The sequence below is a fragment of the Calypte anna genome, chromosome 5 (genome assembly GCF_003957555.1).
Source record: "Calypte anna isolate BGI_N300 chromosome 5, bCalAnn1_v1.p, whole genome shotgun sequence".
NCBI lineage: Eukaryota > Metazoa > Chordata > Aves > Apodiformes > Trochilidae > Calypte > Calypte anna.
In genome coordinates, this window is record NC_044250.1 from 13650950 (window position 1) to 13672231 (window position 21282).

The following is a 21282-nucleotide window of genomic DNA, read 5'->3' on the forward strand; positions in this document are numbered from 1 at the left end:
AATTACACCTACCTGGTTAATGAGCTCTCCAGACATGCTATTGCTCTGTAGCATCATCTATCAACACCTTCTTGTACTGGCCATGGCCTGTTGCAACAAATTTATACTTTTTGCCAGAAGGAGTGGACTGAAGAGAAGGGAAAGAAAGAGCCCAAGTCAGCATTTTTTCTCCTCAAACAGGCAACCAAATACATAAAGCCAGAGGAGGATGCAATCCAGTTGTCTGTCATCCCAGAGGGCCTGGAGACAGACTGCTCTGTATTCCCTTCTTGCTCCTTCCACACAAACTCTTGGAGCAAGCTGACCACCACTTTCTCCAAGTGTAAGGTACCCCAGGAAGCAGGGGCTGTGCAACTGGAAGGGGAAGATGCCAAGCATCCATCCAGGTGGGATGCATCCATCACAAGGAAGGGCTCAGCTGAGAGCCTCAGCCCCATGTACCACATCCTGGCAGCAGCTCTGATCTAGGAACAGCCAAACCCATCCTAGCCTGGAGAGTTCCTGTTGCTGCACTGTAATAGCTATTCCCACAAATAGGCACAAGCCCCCAAGTGTTAATACTCTCTTAGGGTCAGTTCCAGGTAGCTTTGCAGGGTTTCTTTAATCTCAAGATTAAAATGCATAACAGCAAAGTAACTCACATTCACAGATCAGTTTTAGCCTGTTTTATTCATGCTATCCAAGGGATCCTTCCATCATTTCAGCCTTTCCAGCCCAGCTAAGAGCTCTTTTCTTTTTCCCAGCAAGTGTTTCATACCCAGGTACCAACTCACCTTGACGTTGGTCTCAGGTTTGGGATTGCCCTTCTGTTCCCAAAGGCTTCTTTTACTCACAATGTCTCCAGCCACAATATCCTGAGATGACATGAGGTTAGGCATTAGGTTGGACATTAGGAAGAAATTCTTTAATTTGAGGGCACTGAGCCCCTGTCCCAGGTTTCCCAGGGAAGCTGTGGCTGCCCCATCCCTGGCACTGTCTCAGCCCAGGTTGGATGGGGCTTGGAGTACCCTGGGCTGTGGGAGGGGTCCCTGCCCATGCAGGGGGTTGGGACTGGGTGAGCTTTAAGGTCCCTTCCAACCAACCCATTCTGTGATTCTAAAATTTATTACCCTTCAGTGCTAATGCTGCTGAATGCACCTTTGCTCACATCCCTTTCAAACCTACATATCTGCTCTTTTTTATTTCCAGTATCATCAGAACTACAACAGCTGCAGCTAAAACCCTCGACTGTGCAAACTCCTTCCTATTGCCAGCATATCATATGTTTTCCTCTCACTCTCTCTTCAACAAGAACCTGGATCAGAGATACAATATGTTTATTTTCTTAAGCTTGGTAACCATTTAAGACATCCTAACATCCTTTTTTTTTTTAATGTGGAAAGAAATTTGCTCATGTAAACACAGGTTCACAACCCACGTGTTTCAGAATCAGCCTCACTGCCAACGACCAGAAAGTGCAACTGAGAGCCATGCACAACACCCTCAGCATTTTGCAGTTTTCCAAGATTTATCATTGGTATACTAAATCTAACTTGCTCAACAACTGCAGCTCAGTCCCAACCCCTGGAGGTGACACAGATATCTGCCACATCAGCTGAATTTCTTCCCATTTCAAAGCACAGAGGACTCCCAAGCAGTCCCACCAAGGAATGATGCAGGATAACCTGAGCACAGAGGAAGCAAATCTTTAAGGTACAAGGTTTTGTATGCTGACCAAGGAGATTGCAGCTCTTACAGAGGTGCTTTTAGATCTTCTGGGCCCCATCAATGAGTTTCCCAACACACATCCAGCCCCTCTCTCCCAGCATCACCAAGGCAAAGCCTGCCAGGGCCGTACCTTGCAGGGCAGGGGCTTGGTGGCAGACTGAGCTGCCACCTCTCCAGTCTCCCAGAGGCTTTTTGTGCTGGCTACCATCATGCTGGTGGTGGGAAGGTCAAGAGAAGGCTGCCGGACAGGTTTTGGAGCCTTTGTGGATGTCTGGAAAATAAATGAAGGAAAAAACAAAGTGAGGGAGTGAGAGGTTCCTCACTTCCCGCAGCCCCAGCCCTGTAATTGGAGGTCCTTATAGGTTATACAAGGAGACTTGTAGGGTTTTGCTAGTTCCTGCAGGATGCTTCCACCCTTTAAGCAAGAAATATGAAGCAAGGATGGGACAGCTTGCTAAAGAAACCTGCTTTATACTGTGAAGGGGAACAAAGACAGGAGATGGGGCTGCTCCCATCCGAGGGGAGATGATTCCCCTCCCAGAGAGTGAGGATAAGAGGTGGGGTAGGAAAACAACAGCCAGCAAAGAGGGCTGCTTGGGAAGTGGGGACAGAGAGAGAGCAGAGCATCCCACCTCAATAGCCTGTGTGTATTGCTTGGAAAATGGGGACAGAGAGAGCAGAGCATCCCACCTCAATAGCCTGTGTGTACTGCTCCAGCCTGTCATCAATCTTCGACACAGGGAGGGGAGGTTGGCTCTTCTTGATGCTGTTACTGGAGAAGCACAGAAGGAAGGACCTGTCACTGTCACTTCTGCCCACACCCACAGCAGTGCTCTCTGGCATCCTCTGTTCAGAGGAAGGATTTTTTTTTTTTTACTTTCCCCCAAGGCCCAACCAACCCTGGAGATACCTTTTCTTTATCGAGCGGTTCAGCGACTCGGTTCTGTCCGTGATCTAAAGGGGGAGAGAGAAGATGAAAAGATTACTTTTTCTCCATGTAGGTCAGCTTAGTTGACCATAAACATTTCTCTTCCTTGCTCCCTTCCCCCAGATTTTGGTTAGAAATCCCTCACTCAGTCCCATGTTCCCAGATTGAGCAATTCCCTTCCTTCTCCTTTCCAAGGCAGTGAGCAGAATCCAAAACAAAAAGCTCCAGGGTTCTCATCTCCCCACTACAAGCAGTGTTTCTGCTGAGTGATCCCATGCCAAAACACCTTCTTGGTGGTCAGTAGGCTTAATTCTTAGTGTTTACATAAAGCCCTGCTAGTTGGGGTGTCAACAGCCCCTTTCCTTTGGAAATATCCCAAGTTCCTATTTTTCCTGAAGAGCTTTGTGTACTGGTGAGCTCTGCCACCACCACCCTGAGACTGGATTTCTAAAGCTTTCCCTGGCCTAATCCTAGCAGCAGTCAAGTCCAGGTGAAGAAGCTATGTGTGTTTTAGGGTTGTAAAAATGAGGATTTCAGCACTGGAAGTGTTTCCTGCATTCCCAAGTCCCAAGTCCCACTCCAGGGCTATGCTTTGCCCACTCCACTTTCCACTTTTCAAACCTAACACCAGCACCTGGCCAGCATCCAAACCCATCCTGTCTTCAATCTCTGGGTTTTTTTAAAGGTTTCTCCATAAAGAGCAAGAATCTGATGGTTGTGGATGATGAAACCTTCTTGTGACTTTCCTCTGGTGCAAGAGGAGTGCTCACACAACCCTCCCCCATCCAGGGGATATTGGCTAAGAGGCAAACAGCACAGATATAAATGCAAAAAGGTAAAGATAATAACTACAGTGAATTACCCGGCTGCTCAGGCTCCTCAGCCTTTACCTTACTGCTATAACCATCAGGGCTTACCAGACAAAAAGCCATTGGCTGTAGAAACCACTTATCTGGAGTTATTGTATTTAAAAACACATGCACAGGACTGAGGATTTGGAGAGAATGCAGAAGAAATCATGAAATGCAAGTCAGGTGGCTTTAAAAAAAAAAAATGGGAGTTTCACAAGAGCATCAGTGCAGGCAGCTGTGGCTGGAAAGGACACAGTACTTCAGAGATGAGGAATCCCCAGTTCTCTGAAAACTGAAGTCACACTTTCTGCTTTTATTCTATGATAAGGAAATTCCAGTGCTTCAGCTTATTGGGGGTGGGTTTTTTTAAAGGGAAATCTCATATTCTGGTGAAGCTCATGTGTCACCTTTGACCAAATTCACAAGCTTGAAGCACAGACATCTTTTTCAGTATTATTATATTCCCTGGAGCCTGCCATGAACTTTAGATGTTTAGGGTGACTGGCAAAGCACACAGAGGCCTCCAACAGCACAAGAAGGCAAAGGAGGAGCAGAGGAAGCTGCCAGCCAGGGAAGATGAAAGAAAGAGATGATGTGTCCCAGGCTGTAGCAGGAGTGGGACAACAGGGTTCATATTCTGTGTTACCCCAAGCTCTGGGTCACCTTGCCTCACTATTCCTTACAACAAGAGCTGCCACTGCCAGGAGAGGGGCCCCAGGGACACAAACCTTGGTGGAGCATCCCACAGGGTACTCAGAGCACAGCTCCTCCTCCTCCTCCTCCTCTTCCAAGCTGGGAGAGCTTGGGGCCTTCTGGCGTTTTTCTGCTGTTGGTTCTTCTTCTTCATTTCTCCTTCTCTTCTTTTCCTGAGTGCAGAAAATGAACACAGCAGGATGTGAGCTGGTCAAAGTGCAAGCAAAGGGATCTTTTTTTTCCCCTCCCCACCCCCATCTCCCAAGCTTCCTGTGCTTTAGTGCTTCACACTAAATAAACAAGTGAACTCCGAGTCTCAGTGCTCACATCATCATCTCATTTTGAAACATCCAAGAAAAAGCTCAGGAGTTGATCTGGGGGAGGAAAATCATCTGATCCTTGCAGCTCAGCCACCCCAATGGACCCGCACACCACACCACTCCACTTCCAGCTTTGCCTCTCTTGTTTACCAGGAATTTGAAGAGCAGAGAAAGAAAAACTCAGCTGGGAGCAATGTAAGATTTAGAGGTACATCAAGCCCAAGTGCTCCAAAGGTGCATTAAAGGCTGGAGAGAGGAAAGCAAGGAATAAAATTTCAATGTGAGTTCTCCCAGGGAGCTTCTCCCTGCCCACAAAACCACTGGAGATGTGGCAGCACTTTCCTTCTTGGTATTGCAGGGACACAACTGGTGATCCCACCTCTTGCTTGGCTGTCTCCTCTTCCTCCTGTTCTGGGATCACTTCTTCTTCTTGGCCCAGCCTCTCTTCCTCCCCAGTATCTGCATTTTCCTCCCGAATCTCCTCCGGGCTCTCCCGATCCAGCTGGAGCTGCTCCAGTTTGACTTCAGCTTCCCTCACACCACTGTCCTCTTCTTCATATGACTGCTGGGGAGACCTAGAGGTGGGGGAAGAGAGGTAAAAAAAGCAAATTATGTTGTTAGGAGCCTACAGACACCATCAGGATGTCTCAAGACATCCTCTTTGATTGCTGCTCCAAGCCTACAACTTGCAAGGTGTTTTACACCTGGGCTCACAGCCCCCTGGGGGGGTTTCCTCCTCTTTGCCAGGCACAGAGCTCTGCACCCACTGCTACACCCACACCTGACCCTGCACAGAATAAGTTCCACCTCTACTCAGCTCACAGCAAAACAGAGTCCCAAAGCAGCCAGGGTCACCCCTTGGCTTAGGTTAAAAACAAAAAAACCCAGCAGGGTTTGTACAAGAGGTTCCCTCCAGGCTTCTGAAGCTGCAGTATGGTTAAGTAATCAGCTTTGCAAAAGCAGAGCAGCCCATGGCTTTGGGCACAGAGCTGAGAGAAGCAATAACCCCCGAGCTCTCCCTGGCTCACAACCATCACCAAGAGGTTATTGCCACCTTACTTTCTCTGGCCAGAGAATAGCTTTCTCCTCCCAGGCATTTCTTAGAAAATCTGTGACAGCAAGGCAAGAGGGCACCTGCCAAAGGGCAAGACTGACTCACCATTTCTGCCTCCTCAGCACCAAAATGGGAAAAAAAATAAAAAAAAAATAAAAAAGAGTTCAAGTGATGCTTCTCCACCCACCTCACTGCTCACAGGACAACCATTGGCCAGAGCCCCAAGCTACCACAAAGGGAAAAACCTGATGCTCACTTGCCTCCCCACTAATCCTCCCCCAAGAGCAGAGTCACCAACAGCAAACAGGCTCTGAAGTTTTTTCCAGCCCAGGTAACCAGTTCCTCTAAACCAGGATGCCTCCAGCTAAAGTGTAAATTCACAATAAGGATTCAGGGCAGGTGATATCAGGCAGTCTATAGGCTGCCTTTTCCTCTGCAGCAATTTTTTGTATGGGAGGCACCCAGTCCCACTCAGCTTCCACCCTCTTGTATGCAACTGGTGGGGCATGGATCTACCCCACAAAGTGAGAAAACACAACCAAAAAAGACAACTTCTGCCTTTGTCAGGGGAGGCACAAGCTCCACCCAAGGGAGAGCAACCATTTCCATCCCCATCCCCTTAACTTCCAGTGCCTAACCAGATGAAAAAGCAGGGTTTGCCCCATATTCAGTAAAGGGGAAGAGAGGGGAGGTGGCCACAGGGCTGCTTAGCCCAGCATGGGATGTGCCAGCCAGACATAAATCCTACCTGGGCTCCTGCTGCCCCCCAAGATTGTCCTTCAGGTGAAGCAGGGAGGAAAGGGAAAGCTGCTGAAGGGACTTTACAGGACACAGCCACCCCTAGGAACCAAGCCCAGCTTTTGCCAAACTCCTGCTCCCAGCAAACCCTTGGGGGCTGAGTCCTCCAGCAGCCTCCAGCTGAAAACCACCTCCCCCCAGCCACTGCTTTTAAAGCACCAGCCCTTGCTGATGGGTTTCACCTGCCAGGGGTGCCACCTCCCCAGCTCAGCACCCTCCTGCCCCAGGACACAATAAACAAAAGCATCACAACCCAAGAAGCAGTTTCTGGAGAGGATAATGCAATAGTTCCAAGGAATTCTCTTTTGAAAGCCTGAGAAAGGGAACAGCAGCAGCCTCTCTATCCAGAAAAGCTCTTTGAAAGGGAAGTGGAAAAAGAGGCAGCAAGCTGAAAAGTGGATGGGGCTGATGTCTGATTGCTCACCCAGCTGTGATCAGCAGTGCCTGAGCAATGTTTGTGGGGTCAGGGCTGGAAAGGGACAGTTTGCAAAATGGTTTAGGGAAAAAAAAACAAGAGGTGAGCTTTATTTATTCAGCAGTAAATATTAATCTTGAGCATTTTTTTCCATCTGGTGGGCAGGGAGAGGCTGTGTCATCACAGGGTAAAATTCCCTGTAAAATGAAGCTGCTGAGAGCTGGGTGGCAGAGTTCAAGTGGTGAATGTTATCCAGGGGAAGTGGTTGAGGCAGGAGTTGGGACCAGTTCAGCAAGAGGAGAGTGACAGGAGATGGGGACTGAACAGCCAGCACACAAACACCTCTCAGGGCTCTTTGCTGCCTGTTTTCCACCACTGATGGAGTCCAAGCACAATGGTCATAACACCCACAACGAGCCAGGAAGCAGCAATAACTTAGAGCAGCTTTTTGAGCTTTCCTGGATTATGTTCGAGGCCATTTCAGGCTCTGGAGCAGCTCAGGTGGCTTCAATCCCCTCTTGTCACTCCTCCAGCCCCAGGCATCTTGGCCAAGTGCCATTGCTTGGGACTGCAAAGTTTAATCCAAACATCCCCAAAACTCAGGGCAGCTCCTGAGCTCGTTTCTCCCTGCTAGCCCAAAGGGCAGGCACAGAGCATCTGTCCCAGTAGTGTGGGCCCCATCCTCCCATTCCTTGGGGATATCCTCTTGCCAGGTCCCCTCCCCTGGCTCTCTCTGTGTCCTACCCACCTCTGTCTGCGCTGCTCAAGCTTCTGGGACCAATCACTGAACCCTTCATCCTCCTCCAGCTCTGAAGTCCCAGATGGCTTGAAGTCATAGCTGAAACAAGGAGGAAAATAAGAATAAGAGAGATGCAAAAAAAAAAAAAAAAAGTACTCCAAGCCTGGCCTGAAAGAGCCCCAACCTGATCCTGTCCTTCTCTCCCTCCGGGTATTGCATCTCCTTTTTTCTGACTGCTCCCAAATTCCACTTATCCCCTTTTACAGGAAAGATGTCTTTTCTAGGTGCTCAGGACCATCCTTGCACACCAAGGGAGACTCTTGGGGCATCACTGGAAGATACCCAGGAAGAAGGAGCAGCTCCATGTCTCTGCCTGCCTGTGGAGATACAGAGAACCAGCCTGCACAGCCCCAAAGAAAAGAAATCAGCAGGAGGACCTGGCCTGAACAGACCACTGGATGAGGAACCAAAAATTAGGACACTGGCTCAAGTTCTGGCTTGGATCCTTCTGTTCCCCAATAGCTTTGAGCTTCTCAGATCCACCTATACGACTCTGGCTCCCAACCTGTGCAAACCCAACTTCTGTTTGGAGCCACAGCCCTGCCAGGGCACACAGCTGCCTGTGCCAGATGTGGGCTGGCTGGGCATGGGGATTTTGGGGGTTTTTCCCTGTTTCTTTCCTTGCATTCACAAGGAGAAACACCTCCCTGCTGGTGTTTCTAGACAGGCATTTGTGTTGCAAGCATCAGCCTGAGGAGGTGACTTCAGAGATGTGTTTGGGATCAGGGCAGTCATGCCATCTGGGAATTAGGGATCCACAAATTGGTTTAAAACTCGGAGATTTAAAATACGTAATTAAAGGGAGTCTTTTCTTTGCCTTTCTGGGCTCTCAGGAGGTGTCAGGAGATGCCTCTGGGACCCCAGCTTGAAATGTAGGCATTTTCATTTCAACCTCACTCTCTAGAGATGCAGGAGTCTCATATTGCAGACTGCAGGAGCTGAGGGGCTGTAAGAAACACATTCCCTGGCCAGGATCAGCAGAGAGAGTAGTAGGGGGTGCACACCAAAAATGGATCCTCAGCCCAACTCCTGCCACACTTCAGCCTTCCCTAAGACTTCTGAGCAGGACACTGTGTTAGTCCAGGACACCACAACCCAAACTGGGTTATTTTCCAGTGTATGTGTAGCAGTAGTGTGTGGAGTTCCTAGGATAATGTTCAGGAACTGTGATGCAGAGCCAGGATGGGACCAGAGAGCTGCCAAGTTCCAGGTCAGGGCTTCAGGTGAGCTACAGCATTGATGATGCTTAAGACAGAACCACTCTGGTGTTTGTTACCCTGCTCAGGCTATCAGCAAAACTCTCAGGAAAAGACAGAAAGTGGCCAAATGCTGTTTGGTTGCTCCCTGTGCCACTCTGCATGCCAGAGCCCAGAGGAAGCACTGAGCTCCATCAGCCTAACCTGATGTGCAGATGCCCTCTGCTTCCCAAGGCTACAAGGGTCTTTTCTGCAAACCCACTCTTCTGGGGGTTATTTATCTATTTTTTTTCTTTTTTCTTTTTTTTTTTCTTTTAAGTGGGGGAAGGGAGGAGAAGAGCTTGGGAAGAAAATGCTGAGGGTGTTTCTGCAGCAACAGGAGTGACACGGATGGGATGAGTCCCAGTGTAGGAAGAGGGGGCAATGTTTACACAGAGAGAGCCCAAGCTTTTCAGGAAATTAATTGCCTGGGTTGACCCTGGCTGCATGAGCAAACCCAGGTGGCTGTCAGCAGCTGCAGAAGAAACCAGAGGATGCCCAGAGAAGAAACATCCTTCCAGTGAAGCCTGGCACAGCAAGCTCAAGCATTGTGGAGCCAGGAGAAAAAAAAAAAAAAAATCCTCATTTTAGGAGTTCTCACTGCTCTCTTCACAGATGTTTCAGCACCCCAGGATGTTTTACCATCACATCTTCACAGATGTTTCCCCCCAAGACCAGACCCTGCAAGCAGGGTTACTGGAGGCTGCTTCATGCTGCCTGAGAGCACACAGCATCTCCCAGTAAAGCAGGGACCAGAGATCTTGTTGGCCATTTTAAAGACTTTTAGAGATTTTTTTTTTCCAGCCCTTGTGTGAGAGTTTGGAAAAGGTAACAATCATTATTACTTTCCAGATCTTCTCTTTGGTTTTAGGGTGGGTTTATCACAGTAGAGTGATAAACTGTAGATCACACTGTAGAGTATCACAGGGTGTATTTCCACAAATTATTTTGAGGCTTCTTTGCAAAGCTTTTTGACCCAAAGATACCTGGATGATTCTGAAAGTATTTGAGAAAAAAATTATCTTTTCCTGGAAAAAAAAAGTAGATTTTTATAAACAGGGGATGAAGCTGCTGCTCTGACTGCAATCCCAAACCCTGCTCCCACTTTCCCATTGTCTTTAATACATTTAGGAATAACTTGAACACCTAAGTAGTGGGATGACTGAAGTCTTTAGGACAGAGTTTAGCAACTCAAAGTGCAGGCTGGTTTTTGAGCCAGCCCCAATGCTGCACAGCATCTGGGCTGCTGAACTATGGCCATGGAGAGGCAGTGGTGAGATGCTAAGGCAAGACTGCTCATCCTATCCCTTCTCTGACAGCAGATAGCTGTAAATAAATACATAATGTCTCCATAAATGCCTCCTGAGCATTTAGGACCTGCCCTGTGAAGCATCACATGAACTTTGTCCCATGGAGCTGCTCCATGGTCCCCCAGCATCCTCCAAGGAAGGAGCAGGGAGCCTGGCTGGGAGATGTGGGTTCTTGTTCCCCATCAGCACTGAGATCTGCCCAGGGTTCATCCTCAAGCACATCTCTGGTTTAGCATGTCAGGAACTTCCATTGCTTTCAGCACAGGGTGATTCACAAGCATCTTCTGAAACTCCTGGGGATGGGGACTCCATGGCTGTGCTCAGCATCACCCAAGCTGTCTTAGTTTAAACTTGCAGGGCAGTAAAACACCCAGCCTCCAGCCAAAAAAAAAAAAAAAAAAAAAAAAAAAAAAGAAAGCAAAATAAGGATTTTGGCTTTTCCTGCCCAAACCAGAAACACTATTTATTACTTTGGACTAAATCTCCCAGTGCAAACCTGTTAAGGAACTTCTCTCCAAACCATCCCCAACAAGAGACCCCCAGTTCATGGATGCAGAGGGGTATTACTGCAGGGAGAGGGCATGTCACTGATGGGTTTAGCTGTAGGTATTTCTTACTGGTTTTGCTGTGCTGGACCCGTGCTCTCAGGGCAGGACCCAGTGCCATTCAAGCTCTCTTCTGCCTGGGACCTCAGCTGCTTCTCCCTCTCCCGCCGCCGCCGCTCCCTCGCCGCCTCCTCCTCATCTTCCACACTCCACTGTGCTGTCAGCCTGCCAGACCAGAGGGAAAACACATCCTTAATCCCATCACACAGCATCTGCAAAGCTTGGCAATACCCATTCCCAAGGTGCTTGGTCTCCCTCTTGTCAAGCAGGAGGCTCCTGAAGGAAAGAGCTCCCACCATGAGTGGTGGTCATCGAGGAGTTCCTGGAGTTCCTTCAGTGGGACTCAGGAATATGCAAGGATAAGGTGGGACACATGGACTGGGAGAGAGGTGGAGTCCCCACCACCACAAGGAAGATGGGGTTCATGTTCCTCACCTCGCAGAGCACCCATCTGCCTGCAGGCTGGAAGCTGACTGAGAAGCATCCTTCCCTGCAAGGCAGGTTTGCATCCCAGGAGGGACTTACAAAAGGTCTTGAAGTGCTGCAAGAAATCCCACACTTCCATCTCAAGCTTTGGTGCAGAGAGGGCAAGATCTGCACCCTGGGACTGAGTTTCCTTGAGCAGCTGAGCTGCTCCTGCCAGCAGCTGTGTCCTGCTCTGCCCTGCCGAGCTTCTTTTTCCCCTTTGCAGAGAAAAAAAAAAACAAACCTTCCCTGGTTTCTCCCAGGCATCTCAGCTGCTGGGTATCAACACTTCTGTCAGCAGAATGGCCTCTCACATCCCAGAGGAAGTGATAAGGCAGCTGCCACATTCCTCCTCCAGTGATAACGTTGGGCTCCAGGCAGGGCTGGCTCCTGCTCCAGGACTGGAGGCACCAGGGGATGGGGACAGAAAGGGACACATCAGGGTGACAGGGTCAGTGCTGACCCAAAGGGGCTGTGGTGGCAGCTGGAGAAGGGCAGGGCCCATCTGACTCGTGGTACCCAGGGCTGATGCTGGGGCAGATGCTCCCTCAGTCCTCTCAGCCCCCTGGTTCAGCCAGGTCCCAAAGGGACCCCAAAGCTGTTCTGCCTGCTGTTGGAAAGCCCATTTACAGAACTGCTCTTGTGCAAGGCAGCCACAGAGGAGTTGGGAAAGCCATCTCCTGCCCTGGGTCTCTCTGCCTCATTCAGGTCCCTCCTGAGAACCTGAATCCCTGCAGTCCCCAAGGGATGAAGTGTGCATCTCTCTTTGCAGGAGATGCAGAGTGACATTGGGTCAGGCTGGGGCAAAGAGCTTGGGGGAAGAAAAAGGAAATGGAAAAAAACCAAACAAACTAGAAACAGAAATGCCTTAGCTGAGACTGGTTTCAGCCCAATGAGAATGAAGGAGGGGCAGGTTTCAGCAGACCCCTGAGGTCCCACTCTGCCCAGCTTTGCCCACAGCCTGGCCTCAGAACTGTGAGAGAAGAGCTCACTTCACCATGGGCATCACCCAGATGCTGTTTGCCTTTCAGGTTCAGGCCAGACCCTTCAACTCTCCCAGCAAAGGGGAAAAAAAAATGAAGAAAGAAAACTGGATTGAGATGCTTTGTTGAAGAAAATTTTGACTTTTCTAGTTACACTCTGAACCTTTCCAGGACAGAGTCACTTCAAGCCTATTTTATTCTGTGGCACTGCTGGATCACTGAGCCCTGTTAGCAGCTCTTCAGGGAGTGGTCCCATCACCAGGCAGCTGGGAGTCTCCCCACATCCCTGCCCTCCCAAACACCCAAATCCTCCAAGGCAGCAGAGGCAGCTGAGGACAGGTCACCCATCAGCCTCCAGGTTAGAGGAGAATGAAGCACACCCTGGACTTGGCCAAGAGACCACTCCACTCCCATACAATAATTCCTGCTTGCTTTATTTAGGGTGGGGTTTGGGGTTTTTTGCAAGCAGCAAATTCAGATGCCCTTTCCACATCTCCCTCCTTGTCTCCCCTTTTCACCTGGCTCTCCATGGGGAACAAAGAAGACCCAGACTAGAGCCCAGGCTCCTCTCCTCCCCTCTCTACCAGTCCCACACTCCTATTTATTGTTTTCCTCCAGGTTCCCATAGAAACCCTTGTCTCTGGGTCTGGCAGGAAGCCACCATGTTGTTGTGGGGTTTATTATTTTTTTTTTTTTAATATAAAAATGAAGTCATTCATTAAAGTCTGCCATGATCTCCCTCCCTTGTGCCACAGCTCCAGAAAGTCTCTGATTCAGACAGGCTCTTAACCCCTGCTTGCCCAGATCACCCCAGTTAGAAGCCACAAGGTCCACATCTGTGCCAGAAAAAAAAAAATAAAATAATTGATTTCTATTTAATTCCCATGCTATCTCCTCCAGCTCCTCAGGAAGCCACGAGAGAGACAGTGCTGGACCAAACCCCTGGGATATGGGGGAGCCCAGAGTGGGTCCCCTCCAAACCATGGGAGCTTTTCCGTGGTGCAGGAGCAGCAGGAGCTGGCAGCCCTCTCCCTTTCCCAGTTGGATGTGAGTAACTCTCTCCCCATGACCTCACCGGCTCGCTATTCTGTCCCTGCATCCTCTGAGCAGACTGAGGACAGTGCAGGGGGGCGACTGGTTTGGGGAGAAGCATTTTTTTTCCTGCAAAAGCAGGGAAATATCTCCTCCAGCTCCCTCTGCTGCAAAGCGGTCCCCGAGCTCCCCACCGCCCCACTGGGATGCAACTGGGCCACACTGGGAGCTCCAGAGCTGCTCCTCTCAGAAACAAGGGCTGCAGATAAAGCCCCCACCCAGTGCCCAGAATCATCAGCACCCTCCAGCAAACACCTAAAACCCATTTATTGGCAGGTTCAGAGCTCTCTCTGAGGTTCCAGCAGGCTGGCAGCAGAGTAAGGTTTAATAAGCAACACTTGGGGGTTCAGCATCCATGTTGACAAGCAGAGGGAAGAGAAGGGTTCTTTTGGGGCTCTCTTAGCAGCACAAATATTTATCTTCAGGGAAAAACAAACAACAGCAAAGGGGGGGAAAAAAAAATCTAAACAAATGAGAAAGTAAACTTTGCCTTTGGGTCAGCTACAAGGGTTCGTTGGACCGCAAAGCAAATGTGCCATTGGAGCCTGGACAAGCCCAAGCCTCCAGAAGTGTGAGGAGGAGGTCAGCTGGTAAATTGCCTTTCAGAGCAAAAAAAGTGGAAAGATTTAATTCCCAAACAGTTCCGTTTTCGAAGAAGGGGCCGCAGTCTCCCCTTTGCTCTAATTGCTCACGACCACATTCGGTGACTCCACGTGCTCGGCTGTGTTGCACAACCACCTCTCCAGTTTCTAGAAATAATTACCCAGGGTTTCAGGACAGGGCTGATACTGTGTACCTCTGCCTTCACCTCCAGCCAGCACTCTCCCAGTTTGGCCCCAGGCTGGGGAAGTTTTGGGAAAGAAAGAGAGGCATGGGTGGTGATGGAACCCAGAGCTCCCCACCTCATTTTACCCAACAAGAAAATGGAAAGCATGAAGGTTGGAAGCTCTGCAAGATCAGCTGCACTCTGTCACCTGCCTGGAGAGCTGGGTTTTCTAGCAAGGTGAAAGGAAATTCATCTCCTCACACAAAGATTAGAGGGGACTGGAAATGGAAGGGAGGGTGGAGAGACAACTTTGCTGCCCTGGCAGACAGGAGCAGATGAGGCTCCATCAGGACCCCATCACAAAGCTGAGCTGTTAGAAGTCCCTTCATCTTTGCAAACAGCTTCTGGAGGTCTTGGTTTGGGGTGAAATGCTCTCTCTCTGGAAGGGCTTTCTCTCTTTCTAAAGACATCCTGCAGGTCTAAAGAAAGGCTGGAAGCACCTCAGTTCAGCTTTGGCCACAGAGCTACAGCTTGCCAAGCTGGGATGCTCAAACTTCTGCTCTGACCAGGGCCAGCTGCCCATTTCAGATCCATTTCAGATCCAGGTCTTGACTTCACCTCCCTCTGGACCCCCAGGCAAAGGAGGGGTTTGCTTTCCATTTGCTCTACAAAACACCTCCTCCTCCTCCCACAGAACCCTCCAGGCTCCACTGTTCCACAGAGTCTGGAACGCCTGCTCCAGACAAGTCAGGATTGCTGGAAAGGTCACGTTTCCTTTGGGCAATTCCTCACCACTACTTGAGAAGATTATAATATTCAGGAAAGGGAAATTTTCTGGCACCAGAGGAGCTGTGTTGAAGGGAAACCCTGTACACTTGGGGAGCCTTTTGCAGAGACGATGGCTCAAGGGAAGTTTTGCTGGCCCAAAGCCAAACTTCAGCACTAAGGCTGATTCCAGAAAGGAAAATTAAATGCCTCCCAGAAGCTTTGGACTTTGCAGACGTGTGCCAGAAAAACCCAGGATCCCTCTTCCAGTACACTGGACATTCCTGCCTTCTGAGCTCACTGGGGTATTGGGCCAGGATGGTGTTGACTTTGGTCACTGTCAGGCAGGTTGCCCTCAGAGCCAGGGCTCATGGGGGAAGAGGTTTTGGGAATGGGTTTAGGAGGAGCCATGCACAGTTCCTGACATGAAGGCTGCTGTTTCCATAGCCTGTTTACCCCAGGCAAATCCTGCTGCCAGCAAGGGTAAAGCTCCCATCACCTGCAAAACCAGCAGTGTCTTTTCAGCAGTAGAGTTTCAAAAAATATTTGCAAGAGATGGGGCTTCAGGAATTAGAAAAGGATTCAGAGTGGTAGCCAGCAGCCCCCAGCAGCCATCCCCATTGGCCCCTCTCTTGAGACTGGGGAAAAGGGAGATACCAGAAGCCTGTGCAAGGAACTTTCCCCTTCCCACATAATCCATCTGCTGCCCTTCAGCAAGAGAGATCCCACAGCACACTCCAGGCCATGCTCTCCCACTGCCATCCAGCAGCCAAAGTTGGTTCCTGGCAACATGAACCAGAACCTGGCCCAGGACCAAGAAGAAGTTCATCCTGCTGCTAAGCAGAGCTGTCTAAGTTTATTTAGGATTACGCTTATCAGCCTTTTATAAAGGGCCAGGGCACAACTGGCAGGGGACTGAAACGTGCAGCTCAGCCCATCCCAGGACACAGGACACCCTCGGAGGACTCCAACAGAGCAACTCCCTCACCCGCCTGACCTTACACCAACAAATTAATCACTTCTTAATATTCTAGAAACAGCATGGAATGGAGCTGTGTGACTGAGTCAAGTATGCTAAAAGAGCCAGACAATGCCTCTGCTCGTGTCATTCAGGATGATCTGGCATTAGGCCACTGCAGAAGTCATTGCTGAAGAGCTTGGTGTGCAGCACAGGGTGATGCTGCCATGCCTGGGTTTGTCCCCATCCCTGCAGACCATACGTGCCCTGGCTCAGAGCAGTGACCCAGGGGATCCCTCACACCAGTGTCAGGGATCAGAATCCAGCATCTCAGCCCTTCCCAAAGATCCCTCTGAGAGCCAGGTTTATCCCCAGGTATCAATAGGCTTTCAGAAACCTGTCCCTAAACCCAAGGGCTTGTCCAAGGTCACCACAAGGTAAGAAGATGTACAAGCTAAGGAGATGTAGGGAATGGGCTGCAAGTCCAGCTGGCACCCCAAGCCCCTGCTCACCACCCTGCCCAAGGGGCTGGTGCTGAATGCCAGCAACCACAGCTGCTGACACCAGGGCCAGGGGCTGGCAAAGCCTCTAGGTTATGGCCAGCACCATGTCAGATGCCAGGCAAGAGCTACACCTCTTGATGGATGAGGTTCTGTGTTTTAGGGGTAATGTGGCTTGATAGCAAAGGCTACAGCTGGGTGATCATCCCACTGGACAAGAAAGGGGGTGTGGATAACAGTACGATACAGGGAGACTGGAAAAGAAATAGAATCAAAAATTATTATGTCAGAGCCTGGAGTTTATTGCAGCCCAGGCTCAGGGGAGATGGTTATCCCAGCTCTGAAAGGCTTGTCAGTCAGAGAGATGCTGCACAAGCCTCTCCCTCCCGTACATTCATGCAATTCCTCAGCTCCACTGCTCCATTCCGAGTCCAGGCTTCAGAGTTTGAGCAAGAAGGGAAAAGGAGAGAGAGAAAAAAAAAAAAAAGTGTCTGTGTATGCTTCACCCTCAGCCTTGTTCTCATACCAAGCTTCCCCACCCATAGCTCTGCTATCTCAGCCACGTCTCCTTGTTCTTCCTATAAATCACAGCCTGCCCTCAAGATGCAAGCTGCAGGGTAGGGCCTCTTCACACCCAGGCTACAGAGCCTGTCCCCACCAAGCTGCTGGTGTGGAAAGGCATCAGACATGGAGTGATAAGGACATACCAAGCAACTCTTGCATAAAAGCAACCTCTTCCCCTTTAAATTAATCTTGGGGTTTCTCCACAAAAGCAGCTCCCATTTCTGCCCAAAGAAAGATGTGCAGCCACGCAGCCACAATGGGCCAGGTATAAAATTCTGCCTGGTTCAGCCTTCACTGAATTCCCTGCAAAGGCTGAACTGTCACTGGGGTGTGACTGGCCAGGAAATGGTCATTTACAGCTTCCACCAGAAAAACAAAAGACATTTGAGAAAGCTGGTGGCAAATTGCAGGACCAGACCCCAAAGGAGGGATGCAGACAGGGCTGGTCCCTCAGCACAAGCCTTTTCTTTCCCCTCCTGCATCTCATGGGATGATGGCTCCAGAAAGTCCCATGGGATGTGCTTTCAGGTGCTGTGGGTAATAGTCAGGCCACTTGTAGAAGCTGGTGGGAACAACTGCTTCTTGTTCTTATTATTGGTTTTAATCGTGGCAGGCAGAATCCCAACAAATCCCTTCCAGGATGATGGATTGCACCCCCAGGACTGGGGGTCCTTAGTGCACAGATAGGTTGGTGCAGTAATGGATGAACATCACCGGTCAGGAATTTGGCAGGGGAGGGAGGAAAGGGCTGGAGTTTGAGCCCTCCCAGAGCTCCACAGTATTCAGAAGGTGTGAGAAATCAGTGCTGGGTATGACCTGGATCCACAGCCCTTTCTCACGGTCTCTGCATTTCAGCCCCAAGGTTCAAGACATCAGAGTTGTTTTTTTGTTTTTGGTTTTTTTTTCCAAAGAGCTGGAAGTCTGCTTTTCTTTTTGCAAGGGGAAAGCACACATCAGAGGAGAAAATCAAGACTTGTCAGCGAGGTTGAGACTGCCTTACCCAAATTCTGTGCTTGATTTTTTCTCTTTCTCAAAGGGAAGCAAGGCTCTGTAGCCTCTTTGCCTTGGCTACAGTCAGCCAGCATCCTCCCTGATAGGCTGGAAAACAAGTCTGAGCCTAGAGGAAGCCAGCAACAGCCTTACCCCTTCTTCAAGCCCAAGATGAAGAGCAAAATTCCTACCAGGGATGCTGATTTTCATAGCACTGCTAGCTTGGCCACAAGTCCATTTTGCAGCCCCCAGGGTGACAAAGTGTCCCCAACCCCTGCAGCCCCCAGCAGCAGGAGGGAGTTTGCTACCCAAGCACTGGGCAGGAGGCAGCAGGGAAGCCGTGGGAATGCTCTGCTCCACTCCCTGGGAATGTTGAAGCTTTCTTCATTTATGGCCATGGCTGGTGAGCTGTGCTGCAACAGGAACCAGAGTCAGCAGCAAGCCCTCAGTCCCTGCTGTGCTAAGGCAGAATGTCTGCATGGGAAAAACCACTCTGCCCCAAAATACTGATTGCAATTCCCATGCAATCGAGTGAGTGAAGTCACACCGATGGCAAAGAGGGGGGAGGGAGGAAAAAAAAAAAGTCTGGAAGCTAAAAAATTGTTCCCACACATCATCCCAGCTGCAAACCCTCAGACCCCAGCATCCCCAGCTAAACCATGCTCAGTGATGCTCCATTTCCACCTAACCAGAACATGCACAGAACCTGCAGCTGCAGCCACAAGGGGCTCCAAAACTCACTTACAGCTCCTCAGAATTCCCCTGGGTTGAAGTTGAGGCCCTAACTATTCAATTGCTTGAGAGCAGGTAGAAGTCTGACACCAGCAAGGTTGAGAGCAAACAAAAACAAGTGGCTGGCTTCTGGGAAAAGTCAATGGTGGGTGGAGCACTTCTGATGGAACAAGCCCCAGGGCTGGAAAAATCTGGGAATGGATCCACAGGGTACTCAGAGAGGATGGATGAGCCACTGGAGAGAGAAAGATGAGCAGCCCTCCTTGGGGTGAAAGCAGAGGGCAGGCATCCCACAAGGCACCCAGGGATGGGGTGCCCACCACCTCCCACTTTCCCTCCCACCCAGGATTCAGCTGGGCTGCAAAGTCTGGTCCCTCATGGCCTGCAAAATGCAGTGACACCACTCCCCAAGCAGCTGGCATCACCAAGCCATGCTGGAATGTGGAAAGCCCCGGGGCATGCACTGGATTCTCAGTCTGACCCAAAGGGTTTTCCCAGCTGCTCCTCCCCTCCAGCAGCATCTGCTCACCTCTCCCTTCCCCACCACTCACGGGGCTTCCAAAGGTGCCCCAGCAATGAGACACAGAGCGGTTTAAAAACTGGCTACTCATGAAAACATCAAAATAGGGAGGGCTCAAGAAGGGGAGCATCGTGGTGGGTAAGCCCTGCAAGGACCATGGGCTTCTGGTGAAAGGCTGAGGCAGCACAAACTGCACAAAGGAAGATGCTCTGTCCCCTGATGCCAGCTGTCCCTCCTCCCTGCTGTCCCCAAGAAGCAGCTGGCTCATTCCAGCACATTCATTCACCCCATCTTCCCTTAAAGAGCTGCCCCAAGCTCTCCCAACTCCCTGTACCTCTCCACAACACAGGGAGGTGGAGGAAAGAGGTGCCCTTGGAGACAGCAACCTCAGGCAACAAATCATGCCCAGACCATGTCCTGGCATCAACCAACCACCCCTAAAAAAATCATCCTGCCCCTTCCAAGCACCAGCCAGCCCTCCCAAGGGCTTGGAGCTTCTCATTCCCAGCTCAGCACTTGGGAAGTCAAGACAGAAATATTGGAGTTGAAGCTTCCCTGCCGAGACACATCCTGGCAAGCTCCAGGAATCATCACGTGCAGGCAGAAAAGAAGGCATCCCACAGAGGTTCACCATCCAACTAAACATTACACTCAGGACATAGGCCAAAATTCAAGGATTTTAAAGCTACCCCTAATTCTGGGGGGTCCTGAGCATTGCCAGGGTGTTGCCTGAGTGCTGGCATCTCATGATGATGGATTATGGAAAGCATCTCATCTGGCAGGCCAAAACCCAGGGATGTGCAGATCTCACACTTTGGCTTCCCATGTTAATGGCTCCACAGCAGAGAAAGAAGCAAAAGTCCCACCCTACAGAGGAAATAATTAGGTTTATCACCCAATCTAATTTTCTGTCTCATTTGCTTCCCCTGAGCTTTTTCATCCCCGAGATTCATCCTCCTTCCCCACAGAATCATTTGCACCTCAGACTCTACAGCACTGCAAAGCTCTGGACTTACAGACAGGGGTTTACTTGTTGCCTGTGCAGCAGCCACACTTTGGACCCCCTGTTCTGGGCCAGGTCACCCCTTGTGCTGGGCAGCAGGAGAGCAGCACACTTGAAAAGTGGCTTTTCTCCCCAAGAAGAGCTCCCAGCTCACATCCTACACCTGGGGATTCACCCATCTGCTGGATAAAAACCAAAGCAGTGGCAGCTCCTCTGCTGCACATCCCCCCCATCCTCAGCCTTCTCCCCAGGCTGCACCCCCCAGGCAGGCACCCAGAGCTCAGCAAAGCCACCACCACGTTTGGTGGGAGCTGTGTCAACTCAGAGGCCCCTAATCCAGTTTTGAGGAGCAGCAGGGCTGATTTACAGCCAGGCTGACTTGTAGGTTAATTAAAGAGCCATATTCTTTTGTGAAACACTCGAGGCTCAATAGAGGGAGAGTAAAATTCCAGCAGGAGCAGATAACAAATTGAATGAATCAACGTGACAGGAGCTGGAGCTCTGTCTTATTTATTGGAAGTCATGGGAAGGATAAGGAAAACCAGCCCATGATAACAAGATAAAGGCTCTGATGATTGGAGGGGGCTTGAAAAAATACCAAGTCTTGTGGGCACACGTGAGGGATGATGGCTGCTGACAAGCTACAAAGGGAGAAATATTCCCCCAAGGATATCCTGACAGAGATATGGGAGGAGGGGAGGAAGATAACCCTGAAATTGCCCATTCTTCCCTACACCTTTCCCATTCAGCCACTCCTGTTCTTGGGTCCAAGGTATAACCCTGGGCTCTTCTCAGCCTCCAACCTTGCAGCTGTAACATCCTTCTGCAAAGGCAACAAGAAGGGGGAATCTTCTCAGCACACTTCCAGGCTGGGAAAAGCTGAAGGATGGTTCCTAAAGTGCTGACACAGCACTTCAGCCTGCAATGCCTCTGACATGGCCCCTGCTCTCAAGCACACACACCTGCCCTGAAACCCAGCCTGCAGAACACTGCCAGCATGGTCCAAGGAAAGGCCATTTCCCACAAATTTGGTTCCTGGGACCAACATTTGGGTGATGGCAGCCAGGCACTCCTGCTCCATACATGGAGCCACCTTGAAATGCTGGGGCTCTGTCTCAAGCTCAAGGTTGGATGCTTGAGCACTGAGACTCAGCTCTTCTACCCAAAATCCACAAGACTTTTACACTGGTTTCAGCTCAGGATACCTTAACCCAGATGTAGGACAGCCT

General features: G+C 50.1%; 1 protein-coding gene across 3 annotated transcripts in view; it reads right to left on the reverse strand.

The window, feature by feature from the left end:
- Window positions 1-21282, reverse strand: part of LSP1 (lymphocyte specific protein 1) — a 44466-nt gene that overhangs the window by 10017 nt on the left and 13167 nt on the right. For 2 of the 3 annotated variants that reach the window (XM_030450952.1, XM_030450953.1), the window contains exons 2-10: window positions 10728-10880; window positions 7515-7604; window positions 4879-5074; window positions 4215-4352; window positions 2618-2661; window positions 2398-2479; window positions 1838-1978; window positions 774-854; window positions 13-127 (exon numbers count right to left, since the gene is read on the reverse strand). In XM_030450952.1, coding sequence (XP_030306812.1) covers window positions 38-127; window positions 774-854; window positions 1838-1978; window positions 2398-2479; window positions 2618-2661; window positions 4215-4352; window positions 4879-5074; window positions 7515-7604; window positions 10728-10880 — 1015 coding nt within the window. In that variant the 3' untranslated portion in view covers window positions 13-37. The remainder of the gene's footprint in view (window positions 1-12; window positions 128-773; window positions 855-1837; window positions 1979-2397; window positions 2480-2617; window positions 2662-4214; window positions 4353-4878; window positions 5075-7514; window positions 7605-10727; window positions 10881-21282) is intronic. The other variant, XM_030450954.1, reaches the window with a different exon arrangement.